This window comes from Rhipicephalus microplus, chromosome 6 (genome assembly GCF_043290135.1).
Source record: "Rhipicephalus microplus isolate Deutch F79 chromosome 6, USDA_Rmic, whole genome shotgun sequence".
NCBI classification, from domain to species: domain Eukaryota; kingdom Metazoa; phylum Arthropoda; class Arachnida; order Ixodida; family Ixodidae; genus Rhipicephalus; species Rhipicephalus microplus.
Genome location: NC_134705.1, coordinates 117,228,299 through 117,251,716, shown reverse-complemented (window position 1 = coordinate 117,251,716; position 23,418 = coordinate 117,228,299). Strand labels below are relative to the sequence as shown.

At 45.9% G+C, this 23,418-nt stretch overlaps 1 protein-coding gene across 1 annotated transcript in view; it reads left to right on the top strand.

Moving 5' to 3' along the window:
• The first annotated feature begins 3,013 nt into the window (after positions 1 to 3,013).
• The window catches only part of LOC142765996 (uncharacterized), a 28,142-nt gene continuing 7,737 nt past the window's right edge, over positions 3,014 to 23,418 (top strand). The window contains exons 1-5 of the mRNA XM_075867806.1: positions 3,014 to 3,107; positions 5,285 to 5,367; positions 7,723 to 7,987; positions 11,945 to 12,158; positions 13,184 to 13,361. Coding sequence (XP_075723921.1) covers positions 3,074 to 3,107; positions 5,285 to 5,367; positions 7,723 to 7,987; positions 11,945 to 12,158; positions 13,184 to 13,361 — 774 coding nt within the window. The 5' untranslated portion in view covers positions 3,014 to 3,073. The remainder of the gene's footprint in view (positions 3,108 to 5,284; positions 5,368 to 7,722; positions 7,988 to 11,944; positions 12,159 to 13,183; positions 13,362 to 23,418) is intronic.

The window sequence follows — 23,418 nt, the reverse complement described above, 5'->3', positions numbered from 1 at the left end:
GAAAATCATCATAAAAGCGACCCCAATAAAATGTATTCTAGCCAGTTACATGCTATAGTTTTCCTTGCATTGTTCCGTGTTCCAATCGTCTTTAACAGGTGCTGGCCGAAAAACAGTACAGGCGTCACCTGAGCTTCGATACATTACAAAAGTGGGTTATACCTTCTGCGCTGCCAAACAAGTTGGCGCTCCGTAGTAGATTGGGCTACTGTCACAAGCGCCGACAATGATGAATGCCTCCGAGATAGGTCGCGTTATAGTTTTTTTGTTTAATTCATTAGTACATGGGGAAGTAGGCAATAGGAAAAAGGGAGCACACACGGACAACGCTGTGTGGTTTTTTGCCTTCCGTCTCCAATTTGCCGCTGCGCAGATAATTCGAAGTGAAACAAGATCTGGCTCTCCAAATCGTTATCATCTGGTCGGGCTCTGCATTGCAGGAAATTAACTAGACCACCTATGATAGGAACAGCTTCATTTTCTTCTTCGCGGAGTCTTCTTCGATTGAAGTTCAGAAGTTCGTGGCCACATGGTCAGGCGCAATATCAAGGCGTGGCCAGATAAGCCACTTGACTGCCAGCGAATCGTGACCATCGAAACGCTCATATGGGCAAAGCCAGCTGTCACACCAAAAGAACGCTTGAAGCCCAAATCACCGACTAAGCTAACGCGATCGAGTGCGTGATCAAGGTGCTGCGAAGGTGTTATGAAGAGCGGCAGCGGTTGCAGCTTGGCAACATGACACCCTGACAGCCCAAAATAGTCAGCGAACAGGCAGTGCCTTTGCACACTCCGACAATGCTTGCAGTTGAATAGAACTTTATGAGGGAGCGTCATTTATTTCTCAAATATGGGTTAATTTAGGCCTGCATGAACCATAAATGGACGGCGACGCAGTGAGCAGTGGAAAAGAACATGCTTGGTATAACCTTAAGGGACAAGAAGAGAGCATGCGTATAATGAAACAATGACATGATAGTCGAAATTAAGAAAAAAAAATGTTCATGAGCAGTGCAGGTAGCGTGAAGGCAAGATAACCGCTGGTCATTGAGCATTATAGACTGGATTCCAAGAGAATGCAAGCGTGTGAGGGAGACACAGTTAGGTGGACAGATGAGACTAAGAAGTTTGCGGGTATAAAGTTGTAGCAGCAAGCACAGGACCGAGTGGATTGGTGGAACGCAAGAGAAGCATTTGTTTTGCAGTGGGAGTAGCCTGGCTGATGATGATGATGATGATGATGATGATAATAATGATGATGAATGAGAACGCATTCATGAACCAGACTGGCTGTAATTCTTCCATGTTCAGCCGATTAGCGATGCTATTTCGTTAGTCGTGCCGGCAGTCCGCGTTCGTACTTTAGCCTTGTAGTTTTATGAGACTATAGGTTATTCCCGTAGCTTTTGTTTGTGCTTGGAGTCTCTGAAACCTGTGTTGTCAATTCCAGTCTGCATCAATGGAAGTAAACGAGTTTATGAGGCTACAGAAGTAATTGTGTCTTTCTTGAGAACCTGCCTATACAGTTTGTAGAAAATAAAGAATCAAACAACACTACCTGTGAAATACGCACTGTGGTGAAGAAGCCACTTTTTAAGACTATTAAGTGAAGACGTCCTGCCACACATTCTAGGCATGGTCAAAAAGCGCCACCAATCGGTAGTTGAGGCTCCCGAGAACACGCGAGCCAAATGATATTGCGCAGTATGTGGCCTGGACTTGCGATAAGTTCTCAAAGAAAGCTAAAAAAATGCTTTCTCTTCTCTCGAGAAAAGGCACTACAGGCTTCAAAGTAGCTGCGTCACAAGCCCTTTTCCCGCAATTGGTTGGCTTGTGCACGACACGCACAGGAGTTACTGGGGCCGCTGCGAGAGGTCATGGCCTGTCAGCGCGTACCCGCGTGATCACACTGAAAAGCCGTGAGTTTGAAGATACAAAACAGACAGAAAAAGTGCTCAATGTCAAGAGGCGCGCGAGATACACTATTCCACAGTTCCATCTTTTTCTGATAATCTTCCAGTGCTCTCTTCGGGACGAGAGAGGAGGGAATATAACTGCAGTGTGTGACAAATATTTGTAACTCCGCAGTCCTGGACGAAATCTAAAAAAATTTGGGGCACTCACTCTGGGAGCAATAGGCTCCTTTAATGGATGAATTAAATGGCTACTTAAAAAACTGCTGCAGGGCCCCTTTTCTAAGCGTTTATTGATGTTGGTTTTGAAAACATGTCAGATTCCACGTTTTTGCTTTGTTTGATGCGTGCTACTAGTCGATGTAACATTCCAAAATGTTGATTGACTCCGAAGTTTATAAATTCATCATTTACACACTGCACAAATCTGTGGTTTATTGCTAATATGCTACGGCTTTTACGAACTGTAGGCTGTCCCGAAAAGAGATCACGCCGTTACGATACCCATATTGGTGTTCGGCTGTGTCTATAGATTGTCATTCACTGCAACTTCTACTCTTTTACAGCCCAAAGGTAAGTGTAGCACCCTTCTCTTAATTTTGGTTTTGCGCCATTAAGCAGGTTTTTTTATTTGAAGAACCGGGGAGGGGTATAAAGTTGTTTTCCAATGCTACCACGTGGGAGTGGGGCGATGGTACAGAAGTTGATCAATAAATTTTATAAGAGAAGTGTCAACCTGTGAAATTATCATGATGATGTGCTGGTACAGTACGCACGGATTGAAAAGCGACATCATCTTTGTTTGTATGAGAATTGTTATGAGTAATCACTCGAAATCACCACTTCGGGTCGGTGTAAGTCTTTCTAGTGAACGTAACGTTGATTGCACTGATAGCGCACGAAGTTTGCTTGTACAGTTTCAGCACGAGAGGCATGTATTATTCTGTGGACATGGCTTTAGGTCAATTTTCCTTACACTAATCTAAAAAATGTTCCTCCATTGAAAAATACTGAATTTGGAAGCATGTAGTTATATTATAGACTACATTTCCCCCACTATTACCAAGCACATCGGATTATGCCATTCTATTTCGCACAGAGACCATCGGCGATTTTGGTTCGCCGTTTGCTGTGTTTTGCTTCTCATCCTACTCCTCGGGATGGTGCTTCTGTCCTCTTCCGACAGCTCAACTGGTGAGCAAGCCGTTGTCTTCTTTACGAAGTGGTGCCGATTGTTATTTTCAGGCTCAACACGATGCTCCCGAGACTACTTTTGTTTGACAGATTCGTGAGGAGAGATTTTCTGGCTACATTTGCAGTAGGTCCTGTTTTCAACCTTGCATTTAAAGATTTCCAGCTGTTTCTAGTGGGGGGCACCCTAAGAGACCTTACAAATGTAGCGCTTGATTGTTTGCCACTACGTTTCTAATTGGAAAAATATTATATCGAAACAACAGGCTCATTCCCGCCATCGCTGTAGTGTTTTGTATAAAAATCGGATTGATAACATGGCCTCGCACGTCGTATTTTCTATGCGTGAGTAAAAACACACGACAGGATGGCTGCGAATACTGTTCAAGCAGATATGAAACACGCTGGGAGCTTCTGTGAAGTAATTTGTCCTTGGAAAAAAAACGGCAAAGGGTGGACGGAGAACACGCGCCATTGGCAGACAATGCGCACCATGACCGAGCAGTTATAGTCGGTCGCGTACCTTAAGATACGCGTGGTATACTAATCTTTATAAAGCCATGTTGGGAGATACGATGATAGTAGGGTGTGACTATAGTGCATTTTATAGTTCGGCTGTGTGACGGCGACTGCAGAAGAACCGAACAATGCAGCAGTCGTACCTTGCTTGCATCCTATATCCCACTGCCTGCTGAAGATAGGCAGCAGAGCCGACATGCCGGTCGCGTTTTTTGCACCTGAGTGTCTTCAAGATCTAAGTGGCTGAGTAAATAGGAAAAACAAATAATGGGCTAGGGACTGCGTCTACCGTCTGTGGGGCTTCATTCACGCTGCCCTACAGACGTTTTACACAATGGACGCGCAATGTGGTCTGTTCTATAACTTGTCTTGAGGTCGAACGCATATCGAACAGACTGGCAGGTGCTTAAAGAAAAGTCTCAAGAGCACTATTAGAACGCCCAACAGATCCTTTAGGGTTACATTGCTGTGCTTGTAGTTGCGTTACACGCCTCGAAAGTATGATAGTGCGGAGCCTCTCATCAGACAAGATCACTATAATCGGTTGCAACTTTAGAACAGCACTTCCTCCTCAAAGGCCGATGCACGCAAGTCTGCTCCATTGAGCATCTTCTACAGACTTGCGTCATGGGACGGACGGCTGTTGTTACCACCTGCAGAAAATGTTGCAGAGAGCAAGAGTGGGGCTATTCGCTTAGTCACTGAGGTGGTCGGCTGCCGCACTTCTTTCGTCTCGACTTGCCTGACTTCTTAAGTGGTATAGATTAGGCAAGAAAGCGGTAAACATAGAAAAACAGGAAGAAGCCGCTACCACTGACCGAAAAAGAAAACCAGTTTCTCGATCTGTAGTTAGATAAGTAAGCGTTTGTAATGAATGGATGAAAATAGCAAGAAATTGTTGAAGTTTTTTTATTTTCGTGTATATGCTGTATGCTTCATGAAGTGCGTCAAATAATCAGCTGCTAGCGCTAGAGTGTGTTGCGATTCCGTTTCTGTCTTGCGCCCTTATAAATGCGAGTGCATCTTTAAGTTGGGCTATGCCAGGCATTTGCGGTGTCCGTGCGCCGGAGGGTGTTAGCTCTCCGCTCTCATCGTTTTCCCATAGCAACAACTGCGGACGTGTGCACTTATCTTCGCCCCTAGAAACCGAACACTGTGATGCGAGAGAGTGTGTAAGGGCGTAGGTGCAGTGCTTTGCCGCTCCTTCTCTCGCCGTTCGCTCTCTCACTTGCCTGCGCCCCACTCTCCCATGCGGTCGCGCCTTACTCTATACTGTTCGCTGGCTGGGTGCCTCTCAAGAACATCCGGAAACGCGCGAACACGCCACTCAGAAACACCAACGCCGAGCCGAGAATGCTGGCGCCCAACTTTCCCGCCCACTATTTCCTCTCTCTCGACGGATGGCTGGCTGGGTCTCTCTCAAGACGATGGCAGAAGTCGGTGAAGATAATGACGCTGATGCTACACTCTCTCGGTGCAAGAAATGCATTCGCATTTCCTCACGATTTCCTTCGAACAGGTAGGTTCATTTTTCTTTTCGTTTCAACGTTTTATACTTCGCGTGGGTGAGTCATTTTTCTCTAGATTTTCGTTTCATTGAAGACACTAGGAATTTGTATGGCGACTGTATAACTCCCTTTTCTCTTTTCTCTTTGCTTAAGAAACGACCGACGATAACGGGGGAGGGAACGATGACAAGTCTCACTACGTTGTAGATCCATCTGGCGGCGGAAAAACCCCTCCTGTGAGTAACAGTCACCCTTGCGTTGGTCGCAAGCTTAGCTCGAAAAAAACTAGGGGTGCTAACAATGAAGAAAGCGTATAGCCAAGTGGCGTCATTGTTTATATTTTCTTCTTTTTTGATTTATCTTTGTTTTTTATTTTTTGCTTGTTTATTTGTACTTATTTCTGTTGTATCTATTTTTGTTTTTGTCACTTGGTTTACTTGTCTTTGTTTTTGTTGGCCTTCTGTCTTTCGTGCCCTCTCTGTTTCTACATATTTCTCTCTCCTTTCTCCATCTCGTGTGTCGATTATCTATCTTCCTCTCTTTTATTTATTTCTATTTTTTCTGCTTGTTTTTATGTTGAGCTTTACTCTGTACTCTTCTTCTTTCCCTCTTCATTCCCCTCACATGTAAAGGGTACAGCCACATCAATCCATCCATCAATCGGTTTATAGCGCGCGAGAACAGAACGACAACAAAGAGACAAGAAAGACACGAGTACTCGTGTCCCTCTTGTCTCTTTGTTGTCGTTCTGTTTTCGTGCTATAACTATCGTCAAGTCATAACAACTACCCCAATCTGCCACGCTTCAACTCAGCAACGTTGGCGTGGGAGCGCGAGCTCCCCGCTTGCGCATGTCGCCTCAATAAGCAGACGCTTTTAACCCTGTAATACCCATGATCAATTTTACCTTCAGGAAAATTGCGAGCAAACGCTGAACGTTTTCATTCTTCTTATGCAGTGCATTTTAGAAAAAATATGAGTGGAATTTCGTTTGAGGCATAAATATAATTAGCATAAATTGAAATAGTTGCTACTGTATTATATGTAAGTGACTGTACCTTTTTTCATAACACGTGAAATTTGCAATAGCTGCTTATTGTGACACCTATGGTAGCTTTTAGTAGCTTTATTGAGGTATTTTATTTAATGTATCAAACATGGTACAATTGCCAATACAAGGATTAATAGGTAACGCTCCTTGTTAGCAAGCTTGTTTAAGCTCTTCGCTATTTTTCCCAACGCTGATGATTCTCTAGAAAATTGGTTTCATGATTGCGGTGTCGTCGACATCAATGGCGCGTCTTCTCAGTTTGAAATTATTCCTGTCTAATCACCGTTAGGGTCATCGCGTCGAAATTAACGCAGTAACTGAATGGCAGTTGCATTGTTTTCTGCCAATGATAATGGCATAAAAATGCAACTATCACTCAGCTAATCGTTGTAGTCGAGTGAAATTCTGCCGTTTTTTTAACATTATGGGCAGGAGCAAACAGAACGACTCGAAATGACAGGCAGGCTGCCCCAGGCAGGAGGAAAAAAAGAGAGCCACGGTTGGGGCGTGACAACCAAGCCTCGTTTTTTACTGCATCTACAATGATGTCACCTTGCTCCAATAATGAACACTGCACTCAAAGTGCGCATGTCTGCACCCCCCAAAAAACAAACAAACAAACGAAAAAAACTCGGGGCCCTACGAGCGCGTCAGAATCGGGCGCTGTATAAACATACTGAACAATAGGGCAAGTGCTGATGAAAACATAATGTCACCCAAACAGAAGAGTGCTTTCACACTTCAACTCACTCACATGCCCCCACACTGACTGTGGAAGACGCCGTACGGTCAGACGTCCGTGTCCCATTGATAATGAAGACCTAGGGCTACCTTTCTGGGGCAAGGTAGCACTTGACGAAATCGGCTCTAGCGAGCACATTCTTGCTGGATGGAGGATGCTTACACACAGAACACGACACTGTACAGTTTCATCATCCCGCTAGGATGACGAGTGGAAGCCGGCACAGAATTTCTGATTGTTCTGCGAGGTCGAGTGCGTTCATCGCTCATGTTTCAGCAAACGCTGTCGAGGACACTGATCACAAGAAAAAATCGCCGAAAGGGCACCAGGTAATGAGAAGCACATGCGATCATAAACTGCCAAATAATACAAAGGGAAGCACCATGATAATCGCGATGACGCAGTGTGACATCTTGAAGCAAGGGGAAAATTTCATATACAGATCTCCTTAGACGGCAGCCACAGGAATGTGTGCATAAATTTTGTTTACCGTGGACACACGCCATGCATATGTGCTTACAAGGTTTGGTGCCAGTTGGCACCATGCATTTCCTGTTTCGTTTCAGCTGTAGCTTCCTCGAGCGTCCATGGTGTGCTATAGATGGGCTCTGCACACACGGCGCAAGCGCGTACGAGTAAATGCGTCAGTATGCACCACAAAATACGTCAATCCGCGAGCAGTGTTTGAGGCACTATAGATGAATTTTTGAGTCATCCCTGTCTCTCCGACCGAGCGCGAGATGTGGGGACTTTGGCACATGAAACTATATAGATGACTCGAAGCTTCACGGCGTGCAGAGCCGTGGTGCTTCTACAAAGGTAGATCCATCGAAGACGACTTCTGGAGGAGGCCACAATCCTGGCGAGAAGACGACTTCTGGGGGAGGTCACAAGCCTGGCGGGAAGACGACCTCGGGGCATGCTCCGACCCATGGCGGAAAGGCCATAAGACCCGGACCTATCGTGACAAAGCCAGGCACACCGGAGCCTGGTCACCATACCAGTGTTGCCCCCAGAGGACCGACCCATAAACCTACGACTACTACTCCACCTCCAATCATCGGTTTGTATCTGTCCGGACATTGTACAGCAAGCAGGGTTTTCTGGCGCTGTGGGGAGGAGTATACAAATGAGCATACACGCGTCCTCGAAAAAACAATGATACATCCTTTAGACGGTCTAAAATATATTTAAATAATCTATAGTTTGTCTAAATCAACTTTTGTAAGGAAAGAGGCAAAAAAAAGTGGGGACCCGAGAACTTTTTTATAACAAGCTGTGAAAGGGCGCTTTTTATCTACCTATGTTTTTGCGACTTTCTGTCTTATACCGCCGAAGAAATATCAAAGCATCCTCCTGTAGCATTTGGAGGCGAATGAACTATGTAATCGCTGGTAGATGATGGGCTCTGGTGTTATGCGCATTGTAGTTTCTGTACGCACTTGTTCCCGAGCTTGCTGTTTCTCTCTTGCCTCTCATTCGTAATTCGGGTGTAGTGTAAACAATTGAAGATGTTCTCGTGAGTATTCTCATTTCTCTCGCATTTCATATTCCTCTATTTTGTTTGCACTGTATTTAACTGTTCGCCACGAACAACGTTTAATTTAATCCCGATGGACAAGCCTGCTTTCTATAATGTTCGAGGGCCCTCCACCACCCCGCGTTGAAAGACGAGGAGGTGGTTTTCTCCTTTCTTTCGCTATTGTTCACACAAGCAATGCATCCTCCTCACCCCTTACTTCTTAAAAGCAAGTGAACAATGTCAGCAATATGCACTATAGCCTATCAGGTTTTAAAGCTTCTCGGCTAGGTGCTGTTGACACCGCTTGCGCAGTTTTAAACAAACCAAATGAAGTGTTAATCGATTCATCCATCGCGCGTGATATTCGTGTGAGACAAGGAAGAACGGATGAACGACTGCTTGGCGAAATAGTGTAGGAGACAAAAGACACTTTATATTTCACGTATATGGACCAATCGAGAGCATGTACGCTGTAAACGTCACGGGAGCTGCTGTCTGCGTCACAGAAGTGCACAAGAAGGACAATAAATATCAGGAGATAATATTGCGCTTGCCTATTTTTTGTATTTTGGCAGCCGGGTGAGTGGTCCTTTAACGGAGTCCTCAACACTGCTTCAACTAGCCATATAATAGATTCGCTACAGGCACTCGTGAATTCACCTTGCCTCGTGAATTCACTGCTGTAAAATGTTTCCGAATGTGCTCCCAACAAGCGGAGTTAGATTTATCGCATGCTGCAATTGCATTCTCTCTTCTCTCGCCCCAATGAAAGCGCTGAAAACTAAGCAGGGAGGAATGGCATGGAGAAAGCAGGCGTGTCGCGCGCGCTTCACGACTATGAGCACTTTTTTCTTTTTTTTTGAATACGCGGCTTTTCAGTGCCATGGCAGGCGTGTCTGTGAACAAGTCACGGCCTTCCGCGGCGATCTCTGTAACGACCGAGCGCGCCATGTTTAATTCAGCCAATCGCTCAACCAACGGCTGTGACGCGTGAATAATGAGCATCGGAAGTCATTTGTCAAGAGAAGAGAAAGCAATTCTTTGAATTTGAGAATTCAAAAGGAGTTCCAGGTTGCATGCTCCACTATATTACGCTGATGTGTATTCTGGTAGACTTCACGCCTTCAGGTATTAGAGAAAGATTATTGGTCAGCTGCCAGTTTGTGATACGATTACTTGCTACGTGACGCCCACTGGCTGACAAAGTGTGTTCTACACTCGCCGTCGTGGCTACTAGTGGCACTTGAATTTTTTCAGGATTGAATGGATATATATGGTTCATAATGTGGACGGGGTATGCCTGCCGCTGTAGCTCAGGTGGCAGAGTGTTATAAATTACTTGCCAGTGCACGGAAGTTTTCCTTCTGCTTTTATTTCTGCCGGTTTAGATTACTTTTACTAGATGTAACATTCCGTATACTATATTTAAACCATTGTCTATTAGTTCTTGCTAATATTGAGTCTGACAGACACGACTCCTAAAATTTCCCCTGCTTTCCTTTAACACGAAAAGGTTTACTTCAAACACGGGTCTGTGTGTTCACGGAGGTTGATGTTGCTGAGATATCCCTGCCATGTTGGCAAGTCGCTTTCGCTTGGGATACGTCAAAGTTGGGACCAGCAGACTTTTGCTCTCACGAGATGTTTTATCATGAGACATTTTTGTGGTCCACAGTCCTTCATTGTTGCGCTTAGAGGTGATATGGCCCCCACTTTCAATCACAGGACTATTTTGTTTTGGCGCACATTTGCACATTTCAGCTAATAGAATTTTCCGAATTGTTCTTGTAGAAGTAGTGACACGAATTTTGGTGCATTGTTTTAAATGAGAAGCCGAGTGTCGAGAACTCTAGAAAGAGTATCGTTACACTTAACAATACATACATACATACATACATACATACATACATACATACATACATACATACATACATACATACATACATACATACATACATACATACATACATACATACATACATACATACATACATACATACAAAGAACTTTAATAAAACAATGCATTGGATATACTCTGACTACTGTTAACCTAAACCATCGATTTCAATTTTGGTAAGGATGCGGTGGCTTCGAACTTACATGTTAACAGAAGTCTGACGTCATTAGAATACTGCAACTCACCACACACTAGCAATAGTTGTCATGTTGCTGTCAGTCACAGGTGATTCCCCTAAGCAACGATGAGTTAATTGCCATCCGGAGACCCTGACAGCAATTTAGGCGATTCGGGCGTCATGCAGGGCGCAGACTTCGAAGCCTAGTGAACTGTCCTTACTTGTGATAATGTACGTTGAGATAGGGCATGGTTGCAGATGTTTGCAGGAGAAACCTTTGGAGTAAATGTTTGATACGAGTTGTCCCTCTCAGTTGTGTGGGGGAGAGTGTTGATAGTGTACACAATGGAAATGAAAGTGCCCTTTTTGAGATAGCTCCAAACCATGTTAGTACTTGTTTAATGTGATGTCTGATGGTCCACGCATCGTGTAAATCGGAGGGTATTTCCGTTGAAGTGAGCTAAAGTTGCACGTAGTTGAAGCCTTTGAGCTTCCAAAGACGGGCACGGACATACATGTTCCCCAAAGCCGTCAGTGCACTAGATGGTATCGCCAGAACGTTCTCATGCATGTCAAAGCATGTCAGTACTCTTCTATTGCGATGTCCCATGGTCCGCGCATCTTGTCAACTGTGAGGGCATTTCCGGTGAAGTAAGCTAAAGTTGCATGCTTTTCAAGTCTTTGATCTTCCAAAGATGGGTACTAACATCCATGTTTCCCAACGCCATCAGTACATTAGATGGTATCGGCCATGAAACACTTGCTTGAACATACATGGGCGAATGCTACAAGAAGACACAGATGTAGGGAGGCTAATCAGCCAGGTGTAGGGAGGCCAGTTGTCACAATATTTGAGGTGGTAACCTTATGTGGAATGTACGAATAGAACAGAGGTCAGCGGTATAGACTTTTTTACCAGTGATTTCTGCACTGAATTCAGTTCTTTTGTTGCTGCACGTATTTCTTTCAAAAATGTGGAAGAAGTTTGCTCCAGATATTGTTGATAAGATTTACCGAGCATGGAGTGCCTAAAAAAAACGGCAGGAACGTAGTTAACAGGGCTCATTCATATGAATGGATTGTCGTCACAGCGTGAAAAAGAAACAAAACTACAAACCTGATGAAACACAGCAACTCGAGCAACCACTCACTTTCAATTGAAGCGTTAGTTTCACAAAGAAGCACTTATGAAGAAATACCCGAAATCACGAAGAGCACGTGCAAGAAATTTTTTTACGCTATTCCAAAAAGAATCCCCTGAATTTCTACACATAACTAAGCCTCGCCCTCGCATGTTTGCCAGAAACGCACTTGCCATTCAACGGAAATGGAAGACCAAAATGTGTAATGTGAACGAAATTGCATAAATATACATATTGGTGCCTGCAGAAGTGAGTGACTTCTGTTTTGCCATCTTGTGCAGCGACAAAGATGCCCCTCGTGTGCACAGTGAGCAGCGTGGGCAGCGCACAAATCCTGCTGCCTCAGTTGCATGTGTGCTCTTACGTCTTCTTCACGCACGTCATGTCGAGGAACAAACGCCTGTACGCCTCGGATGGCAGTGGGGCATTTCAGGACTTCGTTCGCGCCATAGAAGCGTCTGGTGGCTACACTGGTGGAATCTCCTTTGACATGCGGTAAGTGAGCATAAGACGTTCGGAAAATACTTTTTAAACCCCCCCCAAAGTACCATCGACAGCATGAAGACAAAGTATTCATGAATAAAAAGAAGCAGGACAGCAGAAAAAGCTATATGGACGTACACTCAGACATATAATAACGCTGTTTGTCTGCGCTTGCTTGTTTCTGTTTGATAGTCCATCGTTTTTTGCACTGTTATATTTTTTGATCATAGAAAACCAACTGGCCTGATTTAACGCAATCGACATGTAGTTCAAAACATAATTTTTCTTTAAAGTGTTTCGGTTCTGACGTAATCGCGCATGGTGATCTATATGACAAGAACACCTGTAGATTATATCGCCAAATGTAGTTCGTCACGTACCATGGCGTCATGCGATAATGTTATTGCTTGACGTGGTTCCTTGGTCAGAAGTAGGCTCATCACGGAGGCAGTGCGAGAAGCTGCCCGGCGAGGTGCAGGTAGCTTGCTGGGCCATCAATTCAAGAGGCAATGCAAAACGCCGATGAGCACCGAAAGCCTTCGGAGGAGAAAGGGGCAGGATAAAATGGTTTTCCCCCTCTAGTATTTTCAGGCGTATGTATGAGGAACATTGAGTCTTCCTTAACATGGCTCTCGTACGACTGTTATATGTCATAATGACACAATATAGGCTACCTTTTTTTATTCGTTATCAAAATCAAAAGTTGGTGCGACGCAAAATGTTCGATAAAGAATAGCGGTGCCTTGAACATTTCATTCAATGCCGGAATCAACCGCACAAGCTTTACAGAGAAGAACACACAGGCACACACCAACGTTTGATGCATGAGAAATGGCTTAGGCCTTCTTTTCCGCAATAGGCGGCCATAAGTACGAAAGTTGGTAAATAGGCGCGGCGTTTTGAGTAGTGCACTTATGCTACAGGAGCACAATGAGCTGCACTCTGTGTGGTGATAAGCCACAGTCAGTCGATTTAGAGTTTGCAAATTTTCATATGCATATAAAGTGGAAATTCAAGCGGAACCTCTTTGTGCCCAGGTACGGCATCAACGAAAAAACTGGGGCAGCCTTACTGCCGACTGCCTTGGAGGAGGCCCGCACTGAACTGCTCGAACTGTACAACAAGAGCAACATCAAACACTACGGCATCCTCAATTGCATCACAATGCCAGGTCTTATGCCCTATCTCGTGGCGGTTCTGCCCAGCACGTTTTCGGTGAGAAGTATGGTAATGCATTTCGACACGCACAAGGACCATCGTTTCTTAATTGTTTCCGCTGTTTTTGCCAGGTTTCTGATATTTATTTTCCTGTGTGTGCAGTGTACCAGATCACTAGGGGTAATTAACAATACTTGTGCCTAATTGGCTATGGTAAAATCTATCTTAATGTAGCAAGTGGAAATATATTATTGTTATTTCATCAAAAGCATATTCTTGGGTTTTCAAAGAAGAAACACCTTAAAGTGTCGTCATTATAATTTTCATAATAATTTTTCGCCTATCCTAGGTCCACTGCAGGCCGAACGCCTTTGCCAATGATCTCTAATTTAATATATGTAGAGCAAACTACATACATTTACACCTACGAATTGGTCAATTCACCTCTCTGAACAGGGTAATGAATGAAAAAAACACACACACTCACTGCCAGAACGAGCATTTATATGCTGTTTTGTCCGAGTGCATCGCGGTGGATTAGCGATTACGGCACTAGGCTGCAGACTAGGCCGTGAGGTCGATCCCAGTCGCAGCGGTCTTGTTTCGATGAAAGCAAAATGCTACAGGCCTGTAGGCAGGTGTTCAGGTGTACATTACATAATCATAGGTAGCCAATACTTCTGGAGCCATTTAATACGGTGTCTTTATTATTCATATCCTTGTTTTGGTATTCAATACTTCAAGACCCATAAAAATTGGCGGCTAAAAACTTGTACAACGGAGCAAGCATAACGAATGACGCCCAGTTTTGAAATATTTCACGGAGTATTATTACAGTTCTAATCCCCGAATTGTGGTACGCTGTTCTTTCAAACTGAACACGGCGTACACTGAAAAGCCTCCGAATTCACTTCGGGTGTCTTTCAGTTGTTGATTACTTGCTCAGCGCGAGTAAATAGGAGCTAAAATTTGTAGTATAGTGGTGCCACCGTAAAAAAAAAAACAACTTCTTTAAAGAATTTACTTTTCAAATAAACGAGACGCGCAACTTGCTCCAGCTCGTATATGAAGCCATTTAAAGTTCTTCAAACGAAAACTGAGAAGCAGGGTAATTGAATGATTAGCGTATCAGCAGCTTTTCTACCACAGTGGATTCTGAAACTCCAATTCAACTCAGAATAAGGCACTTCGTCCATTATGCAACAAAACACCACGAACATTGAGGTGCTGGCATTATGGCAGTGGAATGAAGAAGAAGTAGATCGGTGCAAGGACAGCAACATCGAGTGTGCAGCAGAGGCTAAAGTGCTACTGCACTGTGCCCAGTACTGCGCACTATAGCTCAACAGCTCTAGTGAAATGAATCATTTTATTACAGAAACGCTATATTTACCAAATTTACCAGCCGTAAAAAATAGTGTCGTTAGGATTTCAAGTATGTATACTTGTGCACTGCTGCGTCAGTTCATTTACCATAATCCTCACTGCAACGAACTACAAAAATGAGCTATTTTTATTAGGAAACAAACTAGACAAATCTATAATGCTTCGATTGCTACCTACGGCAAGTTCATTTTTCTTCCTTCGCAATCCTTTCCCAATTACAATTCAACAGTTAAAGCATCCATATACTTTGGCATAAACGTCGTTTGCCCTCTCTTTCTTGTGATTTGGTTGAGTGGCATTGACATTCACAGTTTATGATGTCGCATGACTTATGCTTTCTTCGCATCGTCCAAGCCATAGCTGGACATGGAAATGACTCGTGCGCCGTGCGTCTTTTTTTACATGTGCAGAAAATGAGGTCACTGCAGGGAGGCGACTCGAACGGTGTGATTGTCCTGGCCTTTGGCGCATTCCAAGTCAACGTCTCTTCTGACTGGACCATGCATTTTCGGCGGTACTTCCAGGAACTTGGAAAGTGAGGACAGCACGCTCGTTTGTTTAGAGGTGTTCGATTTGCAGAATTACGTTTCGAAAACGATGTGCTATAGTTTTTCAGTGTACAGTCAAAAGTCCTAATAACAAAATTATCACCCTTCGCAAGTCGTTTTGTTAATGAAATTGGTCAATCCGTAGAATCAAGACGGAAGCATTTTTTGTTCTTCTAATTGCAAAACTTTACTCAACCGTCATTGTTCAAAGCTACGAAGCACCGGACCAGACGAGAACAAACCCATACAGATAACACAACATCCTACCCGCCTGTAGTGATTTATTTACGCTGATATACTTAAGACATCAGGAAGCAGGCGCAGGGAATCCCTAGCAACCGACGCTAGCTTGCTTTATTCATGAGTTTTAATTCTTTTTCGCCGAGTGCTATCGACCAATGCTATTTCTTATTAGCTGAGCGCTTCCACACACGCCTACTGCAGCCGTTCAATTAGTACAAACTTCAATGACCTCCCCTTTTGTCTTGTTACAATTAACACGTACCATATATGCTTATTCAAACACTTGTGGGCATTTAGTATACCAATCCTCTTCATCTGTACATTATCATCATTATCATGGGTTGCTCATGCATCCTCATCGTTGTCACGTAGCATCATCATCTTGGTTCGTTTATCTCGGCTGTCGGCTGGCGGTTCCTCGGGCCTAATAAAGGTCTTCCAAACCAAGACTCCATACGTGGTGGAGCGTGCTGTTGGATCCCCCGCCATCCTCTCGACCACTCTACCCCCTGGAGCTACGTTCAGGTCGCCGCTTGGGCCAGGTGTCCGGAAATATGTCGCACCAAGAAGAGGTCGGTGCTGCAGCCGTTCCCACTCCGCCACCGCGTGCCGCGCCTTTTCACGTCATTAACAGCCTCCAGCGTGAGCCCCATCCCTTCGCTGGTATGCGCGGGGAAGATGTGGAGGAATGGCTGGACGATTTTGAACGGGTCGGCGCTGCTAACCGGTGGGATAACACCTACAAACTCCCTTACGTGTCATTCTACCTCACGGGTGTCGCGAAGACGTGGTTCCTCAACCACTTCATGGACATCCCCGACTGGTCAGCCTTCAAAGATCAGCTTCGCCATGTCTTTGGCACACCGGCTGTCCGTTCAGCTCTCGCAAAGAAAGCTCTTGCGACTCGGAAACAGCACATCGGGGAGTCGTATACATCCTACATCGAGGATGTCCTTTCACTTTGCCGACGGGTTGACACCCCAATGACAGAGTCAGACAAGGTACGCCAGCTTCTTAAGGGCATTGGACCCGTCGCATTCAATGCCCTTGCAATCCAGTATCCGGCTACCGTTGCTGACGTTGCGACAACCTGTCACCGCCTCGAAGAACTTGAGTCGATGCGCCTACAACCGGACAGTGACGCGGCCCGTATTACGACTGATCCAAACCTACGAGAAACGATAAGGGTGATAATACGAGAAGAATTAGAATCAATGGAATTCACACTACCTTCAGTATGTACCATTCAGCCTTCTTCAACGTCATTGCGGGATGTCATCAGGGAGGAGCTTACGTCCATGACACATATGGCCCACCTGCAGCCCACTGTCGATCGTACTCTCCCATCGTTATCGCATGCCGTCGCTGCACCATCAGGCACCGTCAGCTCGACATCGCCACCACGAACGTACGCGTCGGTTGCTGCCGCACCTCCCAGAAGCTTTCCCACGAGCTTTGCATCACCACCGCCTGAGCCATCATCTGTCCCTCTCACTGCCCTCTCTCCCGGTGCATCTAACACAAGATACCACCCTCCTTATCGATCGACTCGCCCTACGTGCTATTATTGCGGCTATCGTGGTCACATTTCACGCTTTTTCCGCAAGCGCCAGCAAGATGAGCGCCGAGGGTACGACATACGCGAACGAGACTATATCGCAGGAGCCTTGTACCAGGGCCGTCGTTATTCGTCACCGCCGCGTCGGTCTCCATCTCCGCCAGCATCCGGTGAACTGCGCAGTAGTCTTCGATCAACCAGACGCCGTTCACCATCGCCCTACCGTCGCTCCTCTTCACCTCTTCAGCCTGGTTCCCTCGCTTCTGATCGGCGTCCGGAAAACTAAGCAATGCAGTTTTTGGAGGACAAACTGCATTCCTACACAGTACTCCAATTCCTCCAGCGCGCCCTTACAATATGATTGCAGTCTCAGTTGAGGGAGTAGACGTTGATGCTTTGGTAGACACTGGGGCTGGGTTTTCTATTATTCGTGCTGATTTGTGTGCCCGTCTTCAAAAGTCACGACGCCTTATGATGGACCAACACTGGTTACAGCCCAGGGAACGATGATTCGCCCTTCCACTCTCTGTACTGCTTGTGTGCTAATCGACGACATTCTTCATCACATACAATTCGCTGTGCTATCCCCGTGCTCCCACAAACTCATTTTAGGCTGGGACTTTCTTTTGTCTGCTTCCGCGGCTATTTGTTGTGCACAACGTGTCGTCCATCTTACTGACACAGACCACTTGCTTAGTGACGAAACCTACAGGCCACTTCGACTCATCGCTGCTGTAGACATCGAGTTACCCCCGAACGAACATCAATTAGTCACAGTTTTGTCCAACGACGTCGACTCTGGTGACATTTTGGTAACTCCATCGCCCCGTTGCCGTAATAAAGGCATAGCTCTCGCATCAGGTGTGGCTCGCTTCAACGATGGATCAGCTGTCCTCGCTGCTACGAACACCACACCAGATAAAATTTTACTGCCGTGGGGCACTACTGTCGCCTGCGTTGCCGATCTGGAGCCTGTGTGCGTCGTGCCTCTTACCCCTGCCTCCTCTAAAGGCCATCCTGGAGATCATGTTGCTTCCTCGGCCTTTACAGCAGCCATCAACAAGGACTTGACAGACTCGCAGAAGCAGCAGCTGCTTGATTTGTTGCAAAAGCATGCAAACTCTTTTGACGTTCATTCATCCAGCCTGGGTCAGACAACTGCTACAGCACATCGTATTCAGACCGACGGAACATCCATTGTGCATCGTCGTCCGTACCGCGTCTCCCTAGCCGAACGAAAAATCATTGAGGAAAACGTAGACGATATGCTGCAACGGGAGATAATCCGACCCTCAACCAGTCCTTGGTCGTCTCCAGTGGTTCTGGTGCGTAAAAAAGACGGTTCCGTACGACTTTGCGTCGATTACCGAGCACTCAATAAGATCACTAGGAAGGACGTATACCTTATGCCACGTATCGACGACGCCCTCGATTCTTTACAAGGTGGTGAATTCTTTTCAAGCCTCGACTTGCGTTCCGGCGATTGGCAAATCCCCATGCACGAAGAGGACAAAGAAAAAACTGCGTTTGCAACCCCGGACGGCCTATACGAATTCAATGTTATGCCGTTTGGTCTATGCAATGCGCCCGCAACTTTTGAGCGCTTGATTGACACCGTACTGCGTGACCTAAAATGAAAGACTTGCCTATGTTACCTCGATCACATTGTTGTATTTTCATCGACGTTTCCTCAACATCTGCAACGCTTGGACGAGGTCCTGACTTGCCTTGCGGGCGCTGGTCTTCAAATTAACACCAAGAAGTGCCATTTCGCCAGCAGATCTATCAAGGTCCTCGGTCATGTTGTGAGCAAGGACGGAATTCGTCCAGACCCTGAGAAAACTGCTGCGGTGCTTCGATTCCCTCGCCCTGACAAGCCGAAAGATTTGCGAAGTTTCCTTGGTCTCGCCTCTTACTTTTGGCGATTCATACAAAACTTTGCCTCCATAGCCGCACCACTACATAAGCTACTTGCTTCTGGTACGCCCTTTCAGTGGTCTCAGGAATGTGAATCGGCTTTCGACAAATTGAAGAGTGCCCTCATGACCTATCCTGTACTTTCTCACTTTCACGATGGTGCACCGACCTTCCTCCATACAGACGCTAGCGGCCACGGTTTAGGAGCCGTGCTCCTCCAGCGCGACAATTCTTCGCGAGAGAGAGTCGTTGCGTACGCCAGCCGCGTCATCTCCGCAGCCGACAGGAACTACACGATCACCGAGAAGGAGTGCCTCGCCATCGTTTGGCCAGTACAGTAATTTCGTCCCTATCTTCATGGCCGCCATTTCACCATCGTGACCGACCAGCATGCTTTATGTTGGCTTTCGACACTGAAGAACTTGTCGGGACGCCTCGGCCGCTGGATTCTACGCCTACAAGAATATGATTTTGACATCGTATACAAGTGTGGCAGAAAGCATAGCGACGCCGATGCTCTCTCTCGCTGCCCACTACCAGCGGCTCCCCTCAGCGTTTCCGCAATCACTTTGCACAACACGCCCTCGGAGACCACGTCTACGGCGGTTTCCTCTCTCGCCTCTATGGACCAGCTGCCTTCGGACGACCCGCACGATTTTTCTTCTCGACAGCTGGCTGACCCATACTGTCGACGTATTATAGGCTACCTCACTGGCAGTTCCCATCCACCTAATGCGAGGCTCCGTCGCCAACTCTCGCAGTTTAAGCTGGACAACTCGGTGCTGTACCGCAAAATTTACCATCCTGATGGTCAGCGCTGGGTTCCCGTTCTACCCCGATCGCTTCGGTCCGAAGTCCTCAGAGCACTTCATGACCATCCGACGGCAGGTCACCTTGGTTATCACAAAACCTACGATCGCCTTCGAAGTCGGTTTTATTGGCCAGGTATTACCACTAGTGTAGCTCGGTACGTTGGGTCCTGCACTACCTGCCAATGTAGAAAACTACCCACATCTGCTCCAGCCGGTACACTACAGCCTCTTCCATGCCCAGCCACACCATTCGAAGTTGTAGGCATCGATCTTTATGGCCCCCTTCCAGTCAGTGCTGCTGGAAACCGATGGATAGTAACAGCCGTTGACCATTTGACGCGCTACGCCGAGACGGCATCCGTCACTACCGGTTCAGCTTCGGAAATTGCCGATTTCATCCTCCGAGCCATTATACTGCGTCATGGTGCTCCACGTGTATTGCTCAGTGACCGTGGAAGGGCCTTCCTTTCGCAACTAGTGAACGAACTTCTTCGCGCTTCTGGCACAACTCACAAGACTGCCTCTAGTTATCATCCCCAAACTAACGGCCTCACTGAGCGATTTCACCGCACTCTTTCTGACATGATCGCCGCCTACATTCAACCAGACCACCAGAACTGGGATGTAGTCTTACCATTCGTCACTTTTGTCCACAATACGGCTATTCAGCGGACAACCGGCTACTCACCATTTTACCTAGTTTATGGACGCTCCCCTACTTCTCTCCTGGACGTCTCTTTCTTTACCTGCCATGTGAATTCATCTCCATCCTCTTCAGAGGAATACATTTTACGGCTCGCAGAGAGCCGCCAACGTGCTCGTATAAACACTGAAGCCCGACAGCAAGACAGAAAGCTGGTTTATGATGAATCCCATCGTGCTGTATCCTTTCAACCTGGAGACGAAGTGCTTCTTTTGACGCCTATTCGCACACCTGGTTTGTGCGGCAAATTCCAGCCACGGTTTATCGGGCCGTACACAGTTCTTGAAGAAACTTCACCAGTGAATTATCGCGTGACGCCACTTGTAGCCCCAGCTGATCGCCGTTATCGAACTACTGAGGTCGTCCATGTCTCCCGTATGAAGCCCTTCATGTGACGTTCTTTGTCCCCTTGACTTGCCGCGGCCAGGCTGGCCGCTTTCACGTGGGGGGAATTAGTGTGGGCATTTAGTATACCAGTCCTCTTCATCTGTACATTATCATCATTACCATGTGTTGCTCATGCATCCTCATCGTTGTCACGTAGCATCATCATCTTGGTTCGTTTATCTCGGCTGTCGGCTGGCGGTTCCTCGGGCCTAATAAAGGTATTCCAAACCTAGACTCCATACACTGCACACTTCTGTGTACCTGCTGCCGTGAAAGTTGTGCAGATTTACCCAAGCAGTCACTTCTTTCTTTTTTTCAGTGACGAATTTTATTGAGGGAACAGGAGTTTGTAGTACACGGAGGGGTGGCTGGCAGGTCACTGAGAGCATGATCACTCAATGTGCCACTACAACGCGGCATGCTTTGGGAAAGCAGATGGGGGGGGGGTGATGAGTAAAATATACCATGGGATGAAAACTTTCAAAGCCCCGGCATTCTTTGCAGGACAGCAGAAAAGTACGCATATAATTGGCCAGTCAGATGTTAGCCATTATTTCAATGCACAGATATGTAGTACAATTGTCGAATGACGCACACAGCTTAAGCATCGGCGTACTCTTCCTAGCCGTCATCCTCGCTACCGTACAAATGGCGCATATACGGCCAGCCTCAGTGGCGTCGAACTACACCTGGTTGCTACCATTGCCTCCGCACTCCTATAGGCTGAAACAAAAACTTAAGAAAAGTGAAATGAATGTGGCGTTTCAAGCCGTCCCTCTCGTTCCGCGCCTACTACGTTTTTTAGGCGAGAGCAGTTCACTTGGTTGATCTCCTCTACTCTCGGCGGCGTAAAAGTGCTCTAGCTCGCTCTGCCACTGTGTGATGGTGGTAGAGCGAGGGTGGTCTGAACGAGTACATATACTCCGATTGGAGCCCCAAAATATGCTTACACGCTCTGGCAAACGCGTTTCTGAGTAATCCTGCCCTCTCAACGAAAATCGCCATACAATTGTAACTTACCGACCTCGAAAAGCGAACGTGGCGTCAGGGCCCATTCCGCAAGCAAGGATCGAAATCGGCCTGCTCCGGATATGCAGGTCAGCTGGATGCAGGTCAGTCACGTAAAGCCCTGACAGTCAGCCGATATGCCAGGATGTGGAGAAATCAAGGGGTGCTTTTGCGAGTAGAACGGTCGAGAAAGTTTCGAACAGACCGTCAGGGTAGAGAGGTCATTGTAGCCTCCAGCATTGTGTGGTGCGCACGAGCGCTATTGATCAGCCGTCCGCTGTTCTCTTCATGTAAACGGCGTGCAGCATGGTAAAAGTAAAAGCATTACAGTGGCCCGGATGCCCAGACGTTTATAATGCGACAACGTTACAGCGTCGACTCGGAGAAAAACCGGTCTATCTTTAAATTATGAAGAATTCACTTTCGAGGCTGGTTCAAGAAAGCACTTCGTTTAGGTGGGTTTGCTGACCACATTTGTTCACTAATGCTTACGGATAAGACCATAAAATCCCACGGATATTTATCGGGGAATGACATTTTCAATCAATCAATCAATCAATCAATGAAGCTTTATTTTCATAAATAGATATATGCAATTACAGGGATTATTTGGACCGATAGCCTAAAGTGGCTAGTGGACGGTCCAATACAATGTGCAACATAAAAAAGTGTACAGGTCAGCTCTGAGGTAACAACATAAAAAAAACAATCATGTGATACAGATAACACAGTAATACATTTTTTCTTGCAGATATGCATACTTATTAGCTTGCAGCTAGTTTCTATACATAGGCACTTATTAAAAAAATACAATGAAAATCGAATCACACACACATGCTTACATGTCTTGACTCCACAGAAAAAATGATTTACATGCCATGCTGAAATTACGTGCCGTTTTAATCTCTAGGGGGACCGTGTTCCATATTTTTGTTCCACTAAACTGTATCAGTCTTTCTCCGTAAACATTAAAACATTTGGGCAGATTGAAATTACCATTCGAAGCATGTCGCGTATTGCGTTTAGGAATTGAAAAAAGATCAGCAGGCAAAGGTGAATTTCTATTAATTATGTTATTTACTGAAACAGCAATTTTGTAGTCACGCAACATCGGAACTGAGAGAATGCGTTGTGATTGGAAAATATTACTTACTGATTCACCTTGGCTTATGATTTTCAGTGTACGCTTTTGAAGTCGCTCAAGAGTTTTTAGATAACTGTTGTACGTCACACCCCACGATTCCAGACAGTAACCTATGTGACAATGACACAATGAAAAGTAGAGTGTGCGGAGAATAGCTTGTGGAAAATATTGGCGAGCTTTTATTAGAGAATAGCAGCCATAGGCTAGCTTTGCGCACACACTTTGTACTTGCTCATGCCAGTGTAAGTGTTCATCAAAAGTGACGCCTAAATATTTAAAACAAGGAACTTGTTGAATAGGAGTGTTGTTTATTGTTAGGTTAAGAGATTCAGCGTCAATATGTTTCCTACGAGAGTGAAACACCATATACTTTGTTTTAGTACAGTTAACAGTCAGCTGATTCCTGGC